This window comes from Bombus pyrosoma, linkage group LG2 (assembly GCF_014825855.1).
Source record: "Bombus pyrosoma isolate SC7728 linkage group LG2, ASM1482585v1, whole genome shotgun sequence".
NCBI lineage: Eukaryota > Metazoa > Arthropoda > Insecta > Hymenoptera > Apidae > Bombus > Bombus pyrosoma.
Window position 1 is genome coordinate 9125219 of NC_057771.1, and position 20291 is coordinate 9145509.

Here is a 20291-nt window from a genome sequence, read left to right on the forward strand (position 1 = left end):
GATTCCTCGATACAAGAAAGAACGCAGTTTCCACGATGTGCATGGTTTAACGTTCGCGTGAAGGCATGTTGATTCACGTAGGGTAAATAAAAAACTGGTTTTCAGAAATATTTATAATCGGTATGTCAATAAAAATCGTGTTTCGAAGTGTCCGACTCGTTAATGGCCGCGAGATAAATCAACTCGCAGCTCCGTCGAGTCTGCCGAATTATCTGATAACAACGAGTAACATAGATGCGCGGATTGTCTTTAAATTCTTCTTCAGCCGATAACATTCGCCACGCGAATCGATCGCGTTTCGCGTGATAGCAGAGCCCGTGTCGAGTATTTCGATCTTGGCGGGAAAAAGGATCGATCGTCTGGCACCTGTAACTAAGCCGCGACGAAAGTAAATAACGGGAAAATTAAATTGTTGTTTGCCGGGCCCTGGCAGCCGACTGATTTTCAAGTGTTAAACGGCGGTTAACCGTTAAACGATGACAGGAAGATCGATAAACCACCGTGCAACAAACAACCTATCCTCCGCGACAAACCAATTCCTCCTCCACCCTTCCGCAAACGTCACGTGGCGGCATTTTTCCGCAAAAATTACTCGAACCGCCGAATCGATTTCCACGCGCGGTCAAATCGCAGGTTTGCATGGATTACAACTCGATTCACAGCATGTTACGCGTGATTTACACCTAGCAACAAAAAAGAGCAACGAGCGTTTAAAAAAATTTCTGGTGTAGGTTCTCGATCAACGAACGAGTTTTATGGGATTCTATGATATCAGAGACTATTGCGACCTATCAACTAGGTGGCCATCGGTCAAGTTGCAACTGTTCGGTCGAGGTCGCCAACCTTGAACGATACTAACGCCCAAGGTACATTAAAAATTTCTAGTAAGCTTGCGATTAGTATGTTTATTTGAAGCGTTTGGTATAAACGTAAGAATATGAAACGTAAGTAGCAGAGTTTAAACGTAGACGAGTGCGCGATGAGCCTCTTTCCCTCGAAGCACCTGGTGCTTATATTCTAACTGTCGGTCTAAGGATGTGTTTTTGTCAACGTTTCCTGCGAGGTGGGAATCTGCGCGTTCCTGATCGAGGGTGCCTAGTCTAACGTCCAGTTGGCGACGTCGTCCTTGGACTATCGTCGAGTTCTCATCGGATGTCAAAGTTTATGACACGTCGAGCGCTTAAAATTTACCAATTACCTTCTCGATGTGGTTCGATTTGGAAACTTTGTAACGTGTAACGTGGAAAATTTCAAAAAATAGCAGATGTGTTGTCCGTATCGTAGACTAAGGACAACGATAAACTCTGTCGTAAATTCCTGTTACGATTAGATAATCGACGCCACGAAATGATCACAAGGAGACAAATGCACTGGCTAACAAGTCGAAAATCCAAACTAAGCATAGAAAATAAACTTAAAATATATAAAACAATTATAAAACCAATCTGGACATACGGAATACCATTATGGGGGACAGCAGCAAAGAGCCATATAAACAAAATAGAGACATTACAATCAAAAATTCTGAGAACAATAGTAAACGCCCCATGGTACGTTAGAAACGAGGATATACGGAAGGACCTCGGAATACCAACGGTCAAGGAGGAGATTACCAGATACGCGGAAAGGTACAGAGAAAGAATAACAACACACCCAAACAGGCTGGCTACGGAAACGATCAACGCAAGTATAGAAAGAAGACTAAAAAGGAAACACCCAGCTGATCTCATAAAGGATATAAACTAAAAAACGCGAAGATGGCACCCCGCTGGGGGTAACCATCCACATGCTATTCAATCATATGTTATAACATTTTACCTAATGTCCCACTGGACAAATTGTAAAATTAAAAATAAACAATATAATAAAAAAAAAAAAATAACGAAATGATCGATCCCCTGATTTCTGTTACGACAATAGGGGTGGTTCAACTGAATTTACACTGAATTAACAGGTGTAAATTAATGTTTATTCCAACAACTTTATATAGAAGATAGTATACACACTGATGCGTATGTATAAGTTAAATAAGTGATTGATTTAAGGAATGAAACTCGGTAATGACATGTTGACTATTCCTAACGGTGAAGAATAAGTAAGTCAAAGTGGCGATGTTGTGTCGGAGGAAAGCTAGTGATGGGTCTGTCTAAAGACGCGAGAAAGCTGATTTATTCATGACGATTTTGGTTAGGAAAAGCGAGGGCAGTAGACTTGTTTCTGATTGGATACAAGAAGGTTGATGGACTAGGAAGGATCTTAGCCGCCCTCGATAGATAGTTGCTAGTGTAAAGTATCGTGAGCAAAACGAACTTTCAGTATCTTCTTGCCATAAACAATAGCCTTTAGATACCGATTTAATTTAGAGATATTTGTTCGGTCTGACGGACTTTCTAAAATGTCCTAAGATTTATGGTCGGTTCTTAAGACTATTGAAGGACGAGAAAAGGACGTGCGGACATCTGGTTGCCATCCCGCCCGCGGTGTGTGGCCTGGTCTAGGTAGAGTGTCGCTCGACGTCGAAAACCCCGACCTTCCCATTTTGTACGCGATGGAGCAATAATCATAAAGAACATCTTGACTTGAGTATATTTTATAACGATTAAGGACTCTAACGATAAAATACAAATGCTTAGTTTTAATACAGTTCCTTAGGATTATTGCGGTCCGACTAATTATATTTGCACGGCTAATGGCCGCCTCGACCGAGGGGTAGATTCTGGGTTACGTAAAGGGTCACCGGACGTAACAAACCCTGAACAGGAATTTCCATACCGAATAGATCAGAACTGAAAATCGTTGACCAGAGCGAAACAACCATTCCAAAGATAAAACATCTTGGTTTAGTTAAGTTGGAAAAATTTACCAAATGTCCAGCTGGACAAATTGTAAAGTACAAAGCAAATAAAAAAAAAAAAGGAAACCTGGGCTAGTCCCTTAACCCGACTTACTGTCGCCGACTGAAGAGGGACATCTTCGGGAAGGTGTTCCAAGAAGGTCGATAGAGAACCAGCATTGAGCGGAACGGTCTCGTGTCGTGTCGCGTCGCAAAGCCTGCTGCGATCGCTCTCTACAAGTGCATCCGACGTATTGTATGCACTGGCTAATGGCTGGATAACTGGCACACCGACACGGATGAACTTGCGTACACAAAGATGAGAGATTCCTCGCTACTGGAACAGACCATTTGCATTCTGTCGTATTTTGCCATTTGTCGATCGTCCGAAAGTTTGAACAGCAGATCGTTATCTGCTTATTAAAAACAGAATACCTGTTTGTAAAGTCGTTGATTGTTCGATGATCAATTGGACCGACTTGTCTATATGATCAACGTAATCAATGTGTACTCGCGTCTCGAATCACGTTAATTCCGTGAAAGATTTATATTGATCGATCGAGATAACGTTAAATGGTCAAACAACCGGTGGAAATTAGTCTTGCAAGTCCATGCGTTTTAATGAAAAAGGAAGTAAGCACGCATTATGTTGGTACTCGGTGCACGCACCGAGACTACGCAGCCTCGTTTTCTTATTCTCCAAAGTAAGGATGTATATTCCGCGAACGTCGGCCGGTCGGTGAGCGCATCTGCAAATGACAGCAGTTGTTTCCAAGTTTAACCAAAGCTTCGCAGTACGTAGCCGGTTTTCCGATTCGCTTGGTTACCTGTATTCACGACAGTTCCCTATGCGCCAGTAAAACGCTTGGAATAATTTCGCGCCCATTACTTCTACCAGTCTAGGTCCTCTAGGATCCTCTCGGCGAGGGAATTTTATAAAATCAATCAGTAACTTTGAATTCTTTTCCTGCAATGTTCGTTCTATTCCCAATAGTAATCGTAATTGTAATCGAAATACGTTTTAATCGAACTGGACAGAGAATCGTGTGAAAAAGATTAGAAAATAAAGAGAAATAGTTTATACTTTTTGTATCGGTTCTTCAAGTTTCTATAATTCCTGTTCGAAGAGTTGCGCCCGTCTCGGCGGCGGCGGCGCCTTAAACGATATCCTTTACATCGATTCCATGTAAATTGATGGCAAATTGATATCGTTATGATACATAGTTAAACAACATCGATCATCGATCCATCATTGTGTCTACCGTCGTTAACAACACGGATAATTTGTCTATCTCGCGGACTAGTTCGAAACTAAAGGGCCATTATGGGTTCGACGAGGTTGAAAGATTACGGGAACCAATTTAATCCGATCGTTTCCTTCGTTAGAAAGAATATGGAAATACGATGTTTCGAGGTTTGCAAAATATTACGTTACAGAAGCACCCTTGATATTCCTCGCCAAGTATTCTCGGCTGTTTCGCGTTTCTTTAACGATAGACGCGCGCATTTCTCTAGTGATATTCGCGAACGTTTAAGTATAAAAATATCTCACACGACAATTGTATCGATCAGTTGACGCTTACATTTCATAAGGCATGAAACACTTGTTAATTTTAAACGTAGGCTTTAATAAAATATCCCGATGTGAGCACAACCTACTTTTAGTAATAATACACGCGATGACTAAACACCAATTTCATCTTGTAATTACAGCATTCATTTATGCATATCTTAATTGCATTAAATGTTTCGTAACGTACAAACGATAATGTATGCGTTTCGCGAAGAATTTGATTAAAATACTGGCTTTCATATAACACGGATAAATATCAAATAATTTTCTGAACGATCAGTTTATTGCTTTATTAATAAGCAATGTCACAATTTATAATATATAATACATGAAGCTCCTATAATTTGTATTTAATTATTACGCTGGACAATGTAGCTTAATTATTGCTCGTTCGAACGAAACATTCTTTTCAACCGTATTCAAAATAATTACGATTCTCGTTCTCGTCTAATTTCATAATTTCCTCCCCTCCCGAAAATATCGATACAACTTGTGTACGAATACAACGAATCGGATATGAAAGAGCAACGTTTAGCGCGAAAGCCGATCGAAATGCAAGAGAACCGGTTTCATATCGTCGACGACAAATTTCTCGTACGCACGCTCGATCAGAAACGACATTATAAATCGTGAATGAAACATGTCTCGATTTGATCGTTAGCTTATGCCACACCCCCGATTTCGATTTCTCCTTATTGATCGATTCTTGCCGCTGTTCGACAGTAGAAATGAAAATCCGCTGGCGTGCAAATGGAGCCGATAAATCGTCTCTTTCGTATTTAAATCCCGGCGCCACGTGAGATTCCGTTCCGCACTTTCTCGAAAGTTTAATTCAAGATCAACCCCGACTAATTCCCCATTCTTCTCGTAAAGCAGCGAATCCAGCCGAGCTAATAACGTGTCCCTCTGTATCGAACGAAATCGATGAGACTTAATCCCTGTCTTCGCCTCTTTTCCATCCTAAATTCCTGTCGACCGGAGGTAACCGAGTCTTGTCACGTAGCCAATTCGGTCCGAGTGCTCCTTAATATTCACGCTAATTCGAGCCGAATCCTCGATCAGCCAAATGAACGTTAATAACGTTAATGCGAGTTTAATACTTGTTTGATTCATCGAAAAATATATATCTTCTCTTAATCTCTCTCTCTCTCTCTATCTACTTTTTTATTCCTTTTTGTTCCGCGTAAAAGCAAAGTTTTGTGAATTAATCGAGTGCCACTAGATCGATTCAACTAATGTATATACGATACAATTTAAGAGATACCTTTAATCTGTAATATATAATTTTCTAACAAAGTACGAACAAATAAATTTCAAGAAAAATTCAATTTCAATGCGAGAACAATGTTCTTACAGAACTGAAGAGTCTTTCAGTAAACGTTGATTCGTGTTTCGTCGGTCGAGAATTACTCTTCGTATCATGCATCCTTACGGATGGTTGACAAATCCGCGGATACTCGTCATTGTGAAAAAAATACAGCGTGGTATGCGACTATAGAAACAATAATGAGAACGTCGGAAACGCGGGAGTTCGTTCGATGAAATTACCGTTCCCTACTTAACGAACAGAACGGAGAAATGATTCTATCCCCGCAGATGCTTCCTCTCGCAATAGGTATAATTTCCGTTCTCTCGTTGCTTTCTCCGTCTGCACATGACAAATGTCGCTGCCTGGTTTTGCTTTAAAAGGCTACTGTCTTCCCTCTATCGCAACGTTTATTTAATCGACGAAATTGCAGGAGAAGTCCGTTCTAAAACTTGTCATTCTCGTTCGAATTAGAATTATCGCGAAAGTATTTCAAAATTCCACCAGCTATCGTTTACATTTATATCGTTTACATTTGAATTTGGTTCGCGGTGATGTAGAAATTCTACAAAAACAAGAAAACGAAACGATGAATGAAACGCTAGTTCTAAAACGATGTATGGCCAATAAAATGGAACGATTTAACGACCGTTTCCGAGAAACAGTTGCGATTGCGAATCTGGAAAAGAGCCATTCGATACGATATAAACCGTGGAAAGCCGAAGGAAGCGAAACGAGTGACCAAACACCGATTCGATTCCTCTTCGATTCTAATTAGCTGCTAGTATCTCTCTGTTTACCTCTTTTGCACAAGTATCCACGTTCGATTTACCGTCTGCCGATCGTAGACGCGAACAAAGACAAACGGCTCTCCTCTATTTCAATTGGAAGATCGTACTGCGAATAGAATCGAACGAATCGAAATACATAGAGACACCTCGCTCGTGTAGCCACGAAAATACAGCCAAATATTTCCTCTCTTACCCGGAACGACTCGATCGTTTCGCTGACACCGATGAAAATTCCGTCGACACGAGGGTACCACCGAGCACGAATCAAATCGTTGAGAACACCGCTAGAGAAGAAAATCAAAACCAGGATATTCCCAGTTTTGCGAATATTTCGCTCAGGTCTCGGCAGCGTCAACGTTTCATTTAGTGACGTATAGACAGACGGTCCACCGACGAGTATGTAATTTAAAGGGAATGAAAGGTGGCTGACGTGAGTCTCATCGATGAAATGCATCGTTCGCGATTGTTAAAGGCTCTTTCTCTTCTTTTCTGCGATCGCAAGTGTTACCGGTACACGTTTTGATTTGACGTGTTCGAATTTCACGCGACTGTATGGTTATAACCCCGCGTTGTCGATAACGACCACTATCAGTGGTTCGATCAATTACGTGGTGCGATAAGGATAGAGATTTCATTTGCAACGTACAAAATGTAGCGTATCGTTCCCGTACGTGCCGATTTTTACTCGTATAATCGATAAATACTCGAATCGCTTTCGGTTAACGTAATAATTACGAAACAGTTTCACCTTGTTTTATCGGTTTTCGTGAATTTTTAAATTATATCTAGCGTAATAAAAAGAATGTGTACTTAAGAGCGATAAGAATCAATTTATGTACTCGAAAGATATCGTTGTTTAACTTTAGTTTCATTTCTTTCGCTCCTTACGTTTGACGTCGCGTCGGATAATTTCTATTAATCGAATATTATGAAACTAGCTTAACAACGACATTTTTCTTTTCTCTCTCTCTCTCTCTCTCTCTCTCTCTCTTTACATTTAATAAGGAACTCTAAACTTGTACACTTAACAACATGAAAAATAGTAAAATCTTATACACATATTACATAATATTTATCTATAATACAATTAATCGTTGCATTAATTAATCTGTATTGGCATACAAGGAGGAGTGCTGATAGATATTATGTATCTGTCGGGCCGTGTGGAAATTTTTCAATAGTTGACCTAGTTTCTTCGCTTTATGCAACGCGATCCAACTTTATCTCGGATGAAATAAACACTTATCCGCGTCTGTATTCGAACGAGAAGATGATATACATATGTACTAAAATTAAAGCTACGATTATCGTACACGCGGCGATCAATTAACGGCTTATGGAATAATATTAACGCATGTAACGTCGATTAAACATCTATTAATTATAGGTAACGCATAACCGGAATAATAAATTTCGTGTAAACATTTCGAGTGAAGTAACTTTGTAAAATGTCAAATGTATATAAAAATTTGTATCATACGCGAGTTGTACATATATATATCTATATATATCAGTAACTAAACAATCGTGTGCACTTGTTCGTCGATGCGACAGTTGAAAGTGTATATAATACGTCCAACATGGCGCTATACAACAGAAGTAAAGCTATCACAGAAGTCTCCACGAGATTCACGCGTCGGTAAATGAACTACTGAATTATGTAAAAACACGTATTAAATAGAAATTTAAAATCAATAACGATGTATCGATTGTAAACACAAGTCAACTGAAAATCTATCAAAATGTTTCCATATGTATGGTATCCATGTTGGTATAAATATTTGAGATATTGTTGGTACTGCTCTGCGCGTAAACTGATCCATCGATTTCATTGTCCACGTCCTCCGAAAAACTCACGAGCACCTGTGGAAGCAAAACTTTAATTAATTTCTCTTACTCTATTTTTCTCTCTCTCTCCCTTCTTTCCCTTTTTGTATTGTATCGCAATAAAAGGCAATTGTCGAAAAAAAAAAAAATTGAAACATAAATTGATTGGTGAATAAAATAATAGACACAGATAGTACGTAGACGCTATAGCGTACGTTCATATATAACCACTATTTCTCAATTTCCTCGTTGTCATGTGAATTATCGTGACATTTATTGGAAGAGAACTTTTGCTGAAAATTTATCGACTATTCGATGCCGGCAACCTGATTGCGTCAAATGTATCGTAACGAGTAAATTGACAATTACTGCGAATGAGAACCGTGAAAGTTTCACAAGTCTGTGCACGCTGCTCCCAATGAAAATGCTTAAACTTTCGATCGTTGCGTCGATATATCGTCGCGTCGGTATATCGCTGCGATCGTTTATCGCGTCCTCCGCGTCGAGATATCGCGCGTGAGTGAAGGGGATTAAAAGAGGAAGACAAGGGACCGGTACGGAATAGAGTAATCGAGGACAGGACGCTTTCCCTTCTACGAGGAACCATAAAAATCTTGAAAGTCTGGCGGAACGAGCCGAGTCTTCGCGGTTTACATACAAGTTCACCCTGGAGAAGCAAGAACTGCATCCCGGTTTCAACCTTTTTGCGGCTAGAATTTGTCTCGCGTTACCGGTTGCTTCGTGAAACATGACGTCGCCATCGGGGGTAACCTGATATCATCGATTCCTTATTCTTGACAATCTTTAACGTTTGAAAATCACAGCACTAAAATCTGAAACGACAGGAGTATCCTTTTTTTTTTTATCTCGAAAAGAATGGAAAAATGTGTATTCATTAAAATCTGGAAAACGTAACTTCTAATGTGTTTTTAGTGCAAGCACGGTACATGTACGCGCAGATAAAAAGTCAGTATACACGACGTGTAAATTATTTAAGAGGCTGAAACACCACACGATTATATAGAACGTTTTAATTAACGAACAAGTCCTGAATATTCGAACGATCGGTGCATGTAGCGATCTTAATTCAGTTAGTTTTCCAAGACACTATATTAAAGGGCGCTGGGAAATCCCGCTGTTTCGCAAACGCCTTTGGCAATGGTACAATTTCGCCGACTAAATTATGCGGGCGGTGTGTTCCTGACTGTCGAAACGATCGTTGCTCGAGTTCTCGAAACGCGATAAACACGGTCGACGCTTACTTTCCGCGTCGCCAGCAATTAAATTGCCGCCGTTCGGTCGCCTTTGATAGCGTGCGATTCTTCGTTTCCAGACCAGAATGAATTTACCTTCCTGTGGCTCTGGTCAATTCTGGTCTCCAAAGAGATTCCTTTTCAATTTCTTCCCTTTACCAAAGGGAGAAATTCGTTTTCAGATGTGAACGCCATCCACAAACATAGAAAAATCGGCGAGAAAAGGAGCCACGTACTTTCAGGGACCACGAACTCTACGTATATTTATCTCTACGATCTCGTCACGTCGGAGATCAGCCTCGTGATTTACGATCCTATCTTTCTATCGCTTATTTATAAAACGTCGTCGTAATTATCTCCTATTCAAATTCTATTGTTCGTCCATGAACTTTCCTGTTATTCCGATTATTGTTGAATTCAAGCAATTTCTAGTTGCGTCCTTCTCAATTTACGAAAATAAAGGGAAACTGGTAATTACAGTTAAACGGTATTCCGGAGAAGAATGGAGCAATAATATAGAAACAAATAAACGATTCACGCAGAATACTATACAAAATAATGCACGATCCCCTGATTATCAATGACAATAATCTCTCTACGATACCGAATTTATTATTCGAGCGGTTCGTATCGATGGTTGTTTAATTAATATTCTCTCGTTGGATCAACTTCGAGTCGAGTCACACTCGGAGTACCAGTTTCTTTTCGTTATCTGCTGCTGATCGTCGATTAGGTAACTCTATGAGAAAATTGTTGCAACAAAAAGATCAAAAGTAGTCGCTTCTTTCGCGTGTGAAGCAATTAATTAAGTGGTTCAATGGTCCGAATAGAAAGGTCTTTGAAGAATAGGTGGATCGTGCAACCGGTTGCACAGATAACGATTAATTAAGCCAGAAGGTGTTTGAAATTAGTTATTCAGGGTGAATTTTGGGGTTGGCACCAGGGGCAACTGTTTCAGACTAAGAAGGAGCAGTCTCTCAACCGAGTTAATCTCCAGGGATGAGCTTTGTGTACGGGTAAACATAACCGGATCAACAAATCCCGTCATAGCCACGTATATAGACGGTCCTTGGAATCTTATCTCCATTAAGGAGACAGGACGCTGTGGCGCGAGACGCGGACAAACGATGCGAACGTGATTCCATTGAATGGTGGTACGAGGGCCGTGGAATCTCCGCTTATTCCGGCGCCAACCTCGTAATCGCTCAGCTATGAATTATTTAGGCGTAACGTGGATCCCCAAGCGGCGAGAAAAACTTTAGATCGTTTTTCTCTTGCGAATTCGAGGCGTCAGACGACCGTATGGAACTTGAGCCAGTTTGGCCGTATACCAACATAAACGCGGCGATGGAATAAAAATTTTTAGTCAAGCAGGTAAAACGAGCTACGAGTTCAATGAAACTCGAAACACAAAAGGTCCGGCTGAATAGGCCGGAATAAATTTCTAAATGGCGTTAATCACAGCGAGCGCTGGCTATGTCCACGAACTTCCGAGATGTAACTTTTTTAATTAGCGTTCAAATTGCGCTTCCTTTATTAACAGGCGCATGCAAATTCTGCACACTTTGCATGAATCTGCGACGGAATTTTAAGCAAATATCACTGGCCCTCTAATCGACAGGATCCGACGTCGGGAAACATACAAAGGTAGAATGCAAATTTTCTTCTTTTTTTTTTCTTTACCCTTCCTGTATTTCCTCCGTGATACGCGTTCCCAACTTTTAATTATATTTCACGCGGTACACTAACCGCGGTGGTTGCGTAATACCTCGGGAAATGAAAAAGACAATCACGAGTCGGGAACATGTAATTCATCTCGAAGGACGGAAACATTGTTTCGCACGACGTGGAAAGTGAACGTCGATCGATCAGAAGAGTCGATTACACGCCGCTGCTTGCCGTTACTTTCAACACAATTCTTCGCTTAAATGAAAAATTCCTCTGTTGCCACCCGGCGAGAAAAAATGGCCAAAGGTTGATAGAAGCTCGCAGAGGAGCATCGGTGTTGCGGCATTAAAATTCTCCCAGCTCGCGAGGAAGATTAAACGGCTGGAAAGTTGCTTCGTTGCGCGTGAATGAAATTGTTTCTGCGGAGAATAATTAATTATGAATAATTCCGTACGATCTTGGCGAACATTGGTATAGTCACCGACTTAAAGGCGTAATAAAATATATCGGAAAATGTATAAACAAGCTTACATTATATGCAGAAGCAAACAATGATACAAGAAAATTGGCTCTTAGCCTGTTAGAAACCACGACGGGAGGTTGGTGCACGTTGTGCACCAACGTGAGCCGTAAGGCGACAAATCCATTAATATTCCTCAGGCTACGTGGTACGTAAACGAGGATCGTCCTTGATCGAACAGCCTGATGGCAGACAGCGTGCAGGCTGTGCATCATCTGCTCGAGACAAGACTATTGTATAGTGCGCGCAACATTCTCCCAGTATTTCATCGATACGCGTTTGATTCGAAACATCGATAAGCAACTTGTTCCGCGAACTTGAAAGTATTTATCAACTACTATTCTAGTAATAGAATTCCAAATCGAATTAGTTCAAACGTTGATGCTCCTTTTAATCTTAAGCTTGTGCTTTAACTTTGGTATTAACCTTTATAATTAATGTCGGTATTACGTTTTAGCTGGAAGTGTAATTTAAAACGGCAAAGTAAAACATAATCCTTGAAACACGAAACTATATTTCTCTGGATACGCTTGAAACTTTTATGATACGTACCTGATCCAGCGAACTTTGTGTCAACGTGTAGTCCGTGGCTTTCAGTTCCTCGGCCAACAGTTTCAGCTTATTAAAGCTGCTGCTCACCAGCATGTCCTGGCTTCGCGGTACCAGCAGACGAGCTGCGCTGGCTTGTCTCGAAGAAACCACAGCCCGCGGAAAATACTTTAGAACGGCTTGCCTTAGATCCGCGGATGAAATCGGTTGCCGGAATCGTAGAAACGCTACGTAGCCTTCGCCAAATCTATGAACAAAAGTGCAAACGAACAAGACAATAAGTCCGAGGCTAAAGTAAATGATTAAATATTCGAAAGACGTTGTTCAAACGAAACGCACATCGATCACCGATACCGCAGATGCCATTGACGGCAACGAGATTGAAATACTCAAGCTTGTCTTTAACAGACAGGAATAAAGGCAAGAAGGAAATGAGTCCAAGAGGAACGTACACGGGCGAAATGGAAATAGTCAGGAAAAGAGGTGTAACAAATATTTATCGCACTATGCGCGTTCACCGGCAAGTCCACCTATTTGTATTCATTTATATCGGTATACGTATATCAGCATCGATAAATTATGTCGTGAGAAAGGATAGCTTGCACGTCAGCTGTTTCTCTCTACAATAACCGTTTCCCAGCAAGTAAAAAGAGCGAGAATTGCTGAGAGAACTCGATGTGCATCGTAGAACCGATTCGATTTTGATCGTAATTTTCTCAAACAAACAATCTTTTCTTGTTACTATTGAGATATGTATAATTTTGTGTACTAAACTAGATTGGCCGCGTAGTAGTGACACACGTATGTGAATATGAGCTTGTTGAAGTATGTGTGTGCGCGGCGTCTCGAAAACCAGATGAACGTAACTGTTCCGTTGGCAGTGTGGTATGGAAGATGATGAGACGAAGAAAGTGCCGAGACGCGTGCAAATGCATATCGACGAAGATCCTGGAAATCGTTTATCGAATAAATCTAAAACTAGTTTAATACGAATTCTAAGTGTAACCTTAGTGTTCCTTTACTTTTATTTCGGCAATTAAGATCCACAGTTCTCAACAATTACCATCAGCCATTAGCTGTCATCTTCGAGCGTATCTGAAAAGTATGGCGATTAAACGACAATTTGAATACGATAATCACATATGAACTGAATATGATAAAACAAGTTACAACGTACGAGCAACGATATAGAGGTGGAAAATCTGAACGAAATTTCGGCAAGAACAAGCTGGTTGCAAACAGAAGTTTATAATGTCCTGAGGTAAGTATATATTGCACACGGTATTTCATAGGGGCACGCGAGAATATCCTACTGTTTATGCGATGGGCAAAAAATCCGACGGGGACAGGTTCGTTTCTTGCCATCCGACGTTCTCCGGAGAATGTGGATGGATTACCACACCGGGGAATACTGTATAAACGTGGTGTGCACACGTGCACGCGAGATATCGTAAATTCTCTGGCGCTCGATGGCGGGGCGCAAAGAGAAAATAGGAAGGGGATATAAGGGGGACATTTTCGCCGAGTTACTTCCGGAGGCGAAAGGTGCAGCCAGAGCTAAATATTTATGGCGTGCTATGTTATATTCCGAAAAGGAAGTTAAAGGGCTGGCGCACGCGTTACAAGCGAAACAGGGAGACGTGGTTGGGGGTTCGTGGCACGTTTGGTAATACGGCGGAGTATCGTTGTAACCGAAACGTAATCTCCGACCGGTTTCGTTGAACGGAAATGAAATTTTATGAAATTCCGCGCGGAGGGAATCGAATGCGCGGAAAATGATGAACGAAATTAAAAATCAATTGACCAAAAGGGAGAAGGCGAGAGGGAATGGCAAATAAATTGTCGCGTTACGGATTTTGTCAGAAAGCTATCCGTGAGATGAAATCAACACGAACGATCCATTAGTTGGAACAACATCATTAAAATACGTCGATCGAAATAAATCCTGTCCGGATATTCGAACTTGCATATTCGTCCGGAATCATTGAACATTCTGCTGTAACTGTTAATAGTATATTAATGTCGAATGGAACTTTTAAATCTTGTTGTATGTACAGGGACATGAACATATGAGTAACGAAACGAAAAGCATTATTCGATTAGTGGAAGTATTTATTTGTGTACTTACTTGTGCTTTAAATGCTGTGGCGTCCCTATACATCTGAGACCAGCTTTGGCAAGAATACCGACTCTATTGCACAGATTTTCACACTCTGCCACGCTGTGCGAAGTTAGAATTACGCAACTTTTGTTCTTCGTCATATGCCTAATTGCTTTGGCTACCAAATCTTTCGTTGCAGGATCCATTCCACTAAGCATAATTTATATAAGTAGAATTAGACTAGATAGAATTAGAAGAGAGTAAGATTAGAATATGTAATGTAAATGTAAGGAAAGCAGAATACATAGAATTTATAATGATTATGTTTAATTCTAAAAAAATAAGATTATGTATAAAATCGAAAGCCCCTGCTAGCCGAAAGACAAGTTGTAATAAACGCATACATTCCACTAAACATAGAGAAGTAAGGAAATAAGTGGAATATGAATTTTGTGCTTATTAAAAAGGTGCTCTTAATAAACCGTTTTACGAAATACCTCGTTGGTTCGTCCATAAGAACTACGGGCACCGGAGCCATTACGCTCAGGGCAGTACATAGTTTCCTTTTATTACCTCCGCTGAGACTGCTCACTCTCTTGTGCGCGTATTTCAGAAGATCGAGTCTCTTCAGCGATAACTCGACCGCCTGAAACAAACAATTTTTCACTGGATAATATTAAATTCCTGCAAAAGGGAGTGGCTTAAAAAAGGTTCTTAAAAGAGCAAGTTCTAAAATTCATCCGCGTGGAATTATTTGTCTTAAAACAAGGTGGAAAAAAGGCAGGTACACGTTGAATTTTCACCTGTTTGCCTCTGTATCGTCTTTGCGCTATCAACCGAAAGTTCGAACGGAAAATAATTAAAAACAAGATCCTTGCGCCAGTGAAGCACGATGAAAGTTATTCAAAGGTCTCCGAGAAAATTCAGAGTGCGAGAATTGGCCGAGAGTTTGAACATAAATCAACCCTTACCTTGGGAACGTTGCTCAACCCGCAAACTTCCCCGTGAATCGTTAGACACTGATGCGGACTAAGAAAACCATCCAAACCGTCGCTCTGAGGACAATAACCGATTTCACCGTTGCACAATGGTCCTGAACCGATTTCCTTGCCTCTCAGTATTATTCTGCCTGCTGTCGGTATAATCTCCGTTGTTAACATGCGAAAAGTGGTACTTTTCCCGGCACCGTTCGTTCCCAAAAGACCAAAGCACTTCCCTGCTTGCACTCCAATGCTTAAGTTTTGAACGGCTACATTCGTACCATAAACACTTCTATACTCCTTGCGAAGTTTCACTGTCTGCAAGATATCGTCTGACATGCCACCCTCCACCCTCATTCTTTCCTTCGACACATCGTCGTCCTCTTGAAACGCTTCGTACGGGCACCTCTGTCTACTCCACCAATTGGGAAGAAATCGGCACTCGATCATTAAATTCAAAGAGAAAAGAACGGCACCAACGACAGTCAGGAAAACATAATGAAGACCCAATAACTCCCAACCTAAGGGTGACTGATAAGTATCCATATGGAATTTTTCTAATAATTGCGCCGTGATATCATTCCGTGATATTTGTACTAGAGCATCGCCCAGTACATATTGGGGAAAGATGAGTAGGACGTAGTGCAGGATATCTCGTACATCTTCTGTAGTTTTCGTTTTACCTAGAATGTCGAGTACCAAAATAGTGGCCAGGGAAGCTACGCCTATAAACGTGTTGACGCAAAAAAGGACCATGTTCGACATGCTTGAATCGTTGAAGGCTTTTTCAGTCAGATGTGAAAATGGTAACGCCGCCCATCTACAATTTAATAAATTCGATTAATCAAAATTGAATGAACACAACAGTAAATCATATACTATACAAACTTACGCAAAGAGGAACAATAGTAAACAAATGCCAGGCAAATTGCTCCTAGCAACGTACGCAGGAAGTCCGAAAATTTCGAAAACCACGACAGCCAAAATAATGGAGCAGCCAAACACCTAAAAGATTCGAATTCAAATTGCCTTGCAATTTTTCTTCTTCTCATTCTCACGAATGTTTCGTTGATCACTCACGAAGAAATCCCAAATTAATACGGTGATCCAGTAAGTGACAGGATGAACGCCAGCAAGAAACAGGATTCTTTTTTCTTCCGATAATCTTTCCCTCACCAGTTCTTTTGACCCTTGAGCAGCTACCAAATTGAACGCGAGCAAAAGTACGAGCGCCACGCCAACGTCAGCCACATGCTGCAATCTGAATCGACGTAAATTTCGTACGTTTCGGATCGTTAATATTGAATTAGTTCAGGCGAGAAACGCAACGCGAAATCGTTAAGGAGATTAACAGACAGAAATAGGATTCGAATAATGAAAGCCACGAAATCCGGTTGAAATGTTCAGCGACGCGATTGTATAGACGCCAGGAGTTAATTAAAAGTAAACGCAACACGCGCAATTTTATTATGCACATTTTCCGCTTCATTTTACCAACATAGTAAGATCAGCATGGTATGCTAATCTTTTGACCTTAATTGCGTTTGGTTTATCAAAATATAACAGTAAGTGAGAATACGCGTGTTATTTCTGTTTTTCTTTTTTTTTTTTTCATTAATATATGGAAATTGGAACTTACAATGTGGTTCGGTTCAATTGATCGCTGGATAGCTTTAAGGGATGATTTAAGGTTGTTAGACGACCTTGAACACCTGATGCTCTTAAGATTGCCTCGTTCAATGCGCTTAAATAAGATGGCAACGCATGGTGACCTTTATTGTTGTACCATACAACAAAGAGTGGTTCGTCGTTGGAATGGAACAATGACCATCCTCCATATCTGCGAAATATCACAATTAATCAAATTTCAATTCATAAAATTAAATTCTTCGATAGTGAATTTATTTTTCTTCCTGCCGTACCTCTTCTCTATGTATTCTTGATGAGTCGACACTATCCAATCTAGAGTGGGCCTGCCAGGTAATACTTGTAAAAGACCTTCAACGGCTTGGGACACGCCGTGACAAACCTGTTGACCGTCCTGACATTTACAAGTACCAGTGTCCTAATGAAATAAAAAATATTTGCCGTTGAAGTTTAAATATTCACTTTGCCAGTATACACATGTTTTTAGCGTAATTCTGTAAAGGTCATACATTAGGCAATGTTTGCCATGCGCCAGCATAGTCATCCCCGAATCGATCGTGAAGCTGAAGCGATACGTGTTGCAAAAACGAATCGTCACCGTTATCGATACTAGGAATAAATTTCACGGTTAATATTAACTCCACGTATCAGCAAGCACTATGCATACCTGTAGAAATAGGTCGGATGTGTGTCATATAATTTCGGCGTAAGAACCAGCGGTGGTTCATCCCCTGATGGAGGCCTGATCAAAGAGAATCCCATAGCAACCGCAACGAACATGGTTGGCAAGAGGAGACCGGCTAAGAATGTCAACCAATCCTTTCTGAAGTGCCATATTCGTTTCTTCAGCAGAGCTTTGATTTGCCTAATAGGGGAGGGATTCAAGGATGGTTCGATGTCAATTAGATCAACGTTTTTGGATACCGTGGGACCTGTTACGAATTAAATTTAAAAATTAAACTAACAAAATTAACTAATTAACAAATATCAATAAAAAAATATCATCCTATACTTGACATCGTCTCACGTACCAGTCACGTTACCCATATTAATAACATTATTTTGAATAGGTGTTATAATGGACGAACCGCTCTCTGCCCTAGAACACAGATCTAGAAAAACCCTTTCCAAAGTATCACATTCCAAGGAAAAGTGGGAGTAACCCAGAATTTTGCAACTGTCTTCCAAAATCTTCACAGCTTGCGCGATACTAAAATATAATTTATTTCTAAAATCTAATAACAGACAGCATCGACCGATAAAGTTTCGAACGATCAACCTACTTATTATTTAAACCATTCTTCCCCTGGAAAGGCAACGTGACGACCACCTCTGTACTAGAAACTTCATTAGTCACCGCATTAGGCACCACTTCTTCGATCACGCTCTTTAAAGCTTCCACCTTTCTTCTTTCGATCGAATTAACATTTTCTTCACGATCGGCAGAAGGGAACGTTACGAGAAGTCTGTATCCACGACCGTGCATCATTTTCAGGGATAACGGAGATCCCGTGCAAAGTATCTTTCCCTTATGCATCACGACGACGGTGTCACTGAGTATGTCAGCTTCGTCCAGATGATGAGTCGATAGAATGACGGTCCTGCCGATCCTGTGTTGATCGATTAGACGCCAGATCCTACGTCTCGCGGCTGGATCCACTCCGGCGCCTGGTTCATCGAGGATCACCAGCTTCGGTGAGCCTAGAAATGCTAAAGCCACGCAAAGCCGTCTCTTTGTGCCGCCAGAGAGCCGGTATACTGGTTCGTGCTCTTGTCTGCCTAGTTCCAAAGAGGTCAACATCCTACGAGAACACATGGCTTGATAACAACAGTTGAAATCCAAGGAGATTAAAGATAATCGAAACGGAAAAGGAGTTCGCATCTCGAAGGAGTCGACGGTGAAAGAAGATTTATTAATAATGTATATACTAACTCGTTCACGCTTCGTTGAATATCTACGTCGTCAGGATGTTTTAGTTTCGCGTAAAACATTAAATGTTCTCTGGGTGTCAAAGTACCGATAAGTACGTTATCTTGAGGGCAGACCCCTATGTCGGGCTTGCAACCCTCTTCACCGTTCAAACAGATCTCACCCGTGGTCGGAGCCAGCATCCCCGTCAGCATCTTACTGAAAAGAAAGTACGCCCTTGAATAACGAGAATGAATTCAAATACCCGTCGCTTACGAATGAAATTGTCAAAATCCCTTTAATCGATGTTAAAGAAGATAAGGCAGGAAAGATTTTTGTTAGAAGAAATCGTGTTATTCACGTACATAATGGTAGTTTTTCCAGCGCCATTTCTTCCAAGGAGACTCGTCACCTCGCCCTCATTAAGTCTCAAATTAAAGTCATCCACTGCTAAGACCTCACCCTGGTCTGTGTTGTAGATCTTCTTGACATTTTCAAATCTCACTCCTGTTTGTTTCTCGCTGACTGTCAAGTTACTCGCGTCGCTCTCTTCGTCTGTATTCCATGCAATATAAAGAACACGTATTTTTAATAAGAATCGACAGTGATTTCTTAAGCAAGCTCTCTTATCTTTTATACAGCTTTACCTAATCCTAGGAAAAGCAGATTAAAATATTCATCGAATAAAGCAGATGCTTCCCGCAAAATATAACTTTTCTCTCGGCTTCTTCAGATTTCTTTTATTTAAAAAAAAAAAAAAAAAAAAAAGAAAGAGAGAAAACAAATCATATTATCTATCGTGAATAGAAGCGAATTCTCTAACTCATGCATCGCATGCAGTATCAGCATGCAATCTATACGTCAGTCACCGAAGAAGTATATACAGAAATGCGAAACTTGTACAAGACACGAATATCTGATATCGTTGCATAGTCGGACGGTTTGCGTGGAACTCAAGCAAACATGTGCATAGGTAAACTATCAAGAAGAATTCCTACCGAAACACCCGTTCCATGATGCATCCGAACTGCAACATTGAATAGATTAAGCATTCACGTGTGAATTCACACTCTCATGGAAGTAGCAACAAACATTTGCATATTCAGTGCAAACCAAATATTCGAATAGCTCTTTCCCGTGCAAATTTTACGAAATAGACGGATGGTACCGTGTTTATGCAGATTATATTACGTTTCACCTTTGGTGTTCTCGCGATATCAAACGATTTAGTAATTTTCCCAAATATCCGTATCGAGCGAATATTCTCGAGTGGGATAAAAAAGTATGCAAGAATAAGACAAAGCCATGAGATAAATGACAATTGAAATATACAC

The 20291-nt window shown here is 40.6% G+C and overlaps 2 protein-coding genes across 6 annotated transcripts in view; one reads left to right on the top strand and one right to left on the bottom strand.

The window, feature by feature from the left end:
• Positions 1-4670: 4670 nt before the first annotated feature.
• The window catches only part of LOC122575877 (ATP-binding cassette sub-family A member 13-like), a 32261-nt gene continuing 16640 nt past the window's right edge, over positions 4671-20291 (bottom strand). For 3 of the 5 annotated variants that reach the window (XM_043745382.1, XM_043745368.1, XM_043745376.1), the window contains 15 exons: positions 19323-19512; positions 18982-19176; positions 18332-18850; positions 18080-18258; positions 17716-17980; positions 17558-17657; positions 17324-17466; positions 17041-17241; positions 16482-16662; positions 16294-16406; positions 15393-16221; positions 14919-15067; positions 14449-14631; positions 12324-12567; positions 4671-8366 (listed from right to left, as the gene is read on the bottom strand). In XM_043745382.1, coding sequence (XP_043601317.1) covers positions 8241-8366; positions 12324-12567; positions 14449-14631; positions 14919-15067; positions 15393-16221; positions 16294-16406; positions 16482-16662; positions 17041-17241; positions 17324-17466; positions 17558-17657; positions 17716-17980; positions 18080-18258; positions 18332-18850; positions 18982-19176; positions 19323-19512 — 3617 coding nt within the window. In that variant the 3' untranslated portion in view covers positions 4671-8240. Of the gene's footprint in view, positions 8367-12323; positions 12568-13094; positions 13269-13342; positions 13416-14448; positions 14632-14918; positions 15068-15392; positions 16222-16293; positions 16407-16481; positions 16663-17040; positions 17242-17323; positions 17467-17557; positions 17658-17715; positions 17981-18079; positions 18259-18331; positions 18851-18981; positions 19177-19322; positions 19513-20291 lie in introns of those variants that run through there. The other 2 variants (XR_006319582.1, XR_006319583.1) reach the window with 2 other exon arrangements.
• LOC122575907 (tryptophan 2,3-dioxygenase) overlaps positions 13433-20291 on the top strand; it is a 47977-nt gene continuing 41118 nt past the window's right edge. Inside the window, exon 1 of the mRNA XM_043745410.1 lies at positions 13433-13581. The gene's annotated coding sequence lies outside the window, so the exon portion shown is untranslated. The remainder of the gene's footprint in view (positions 13582-20291) is intronic.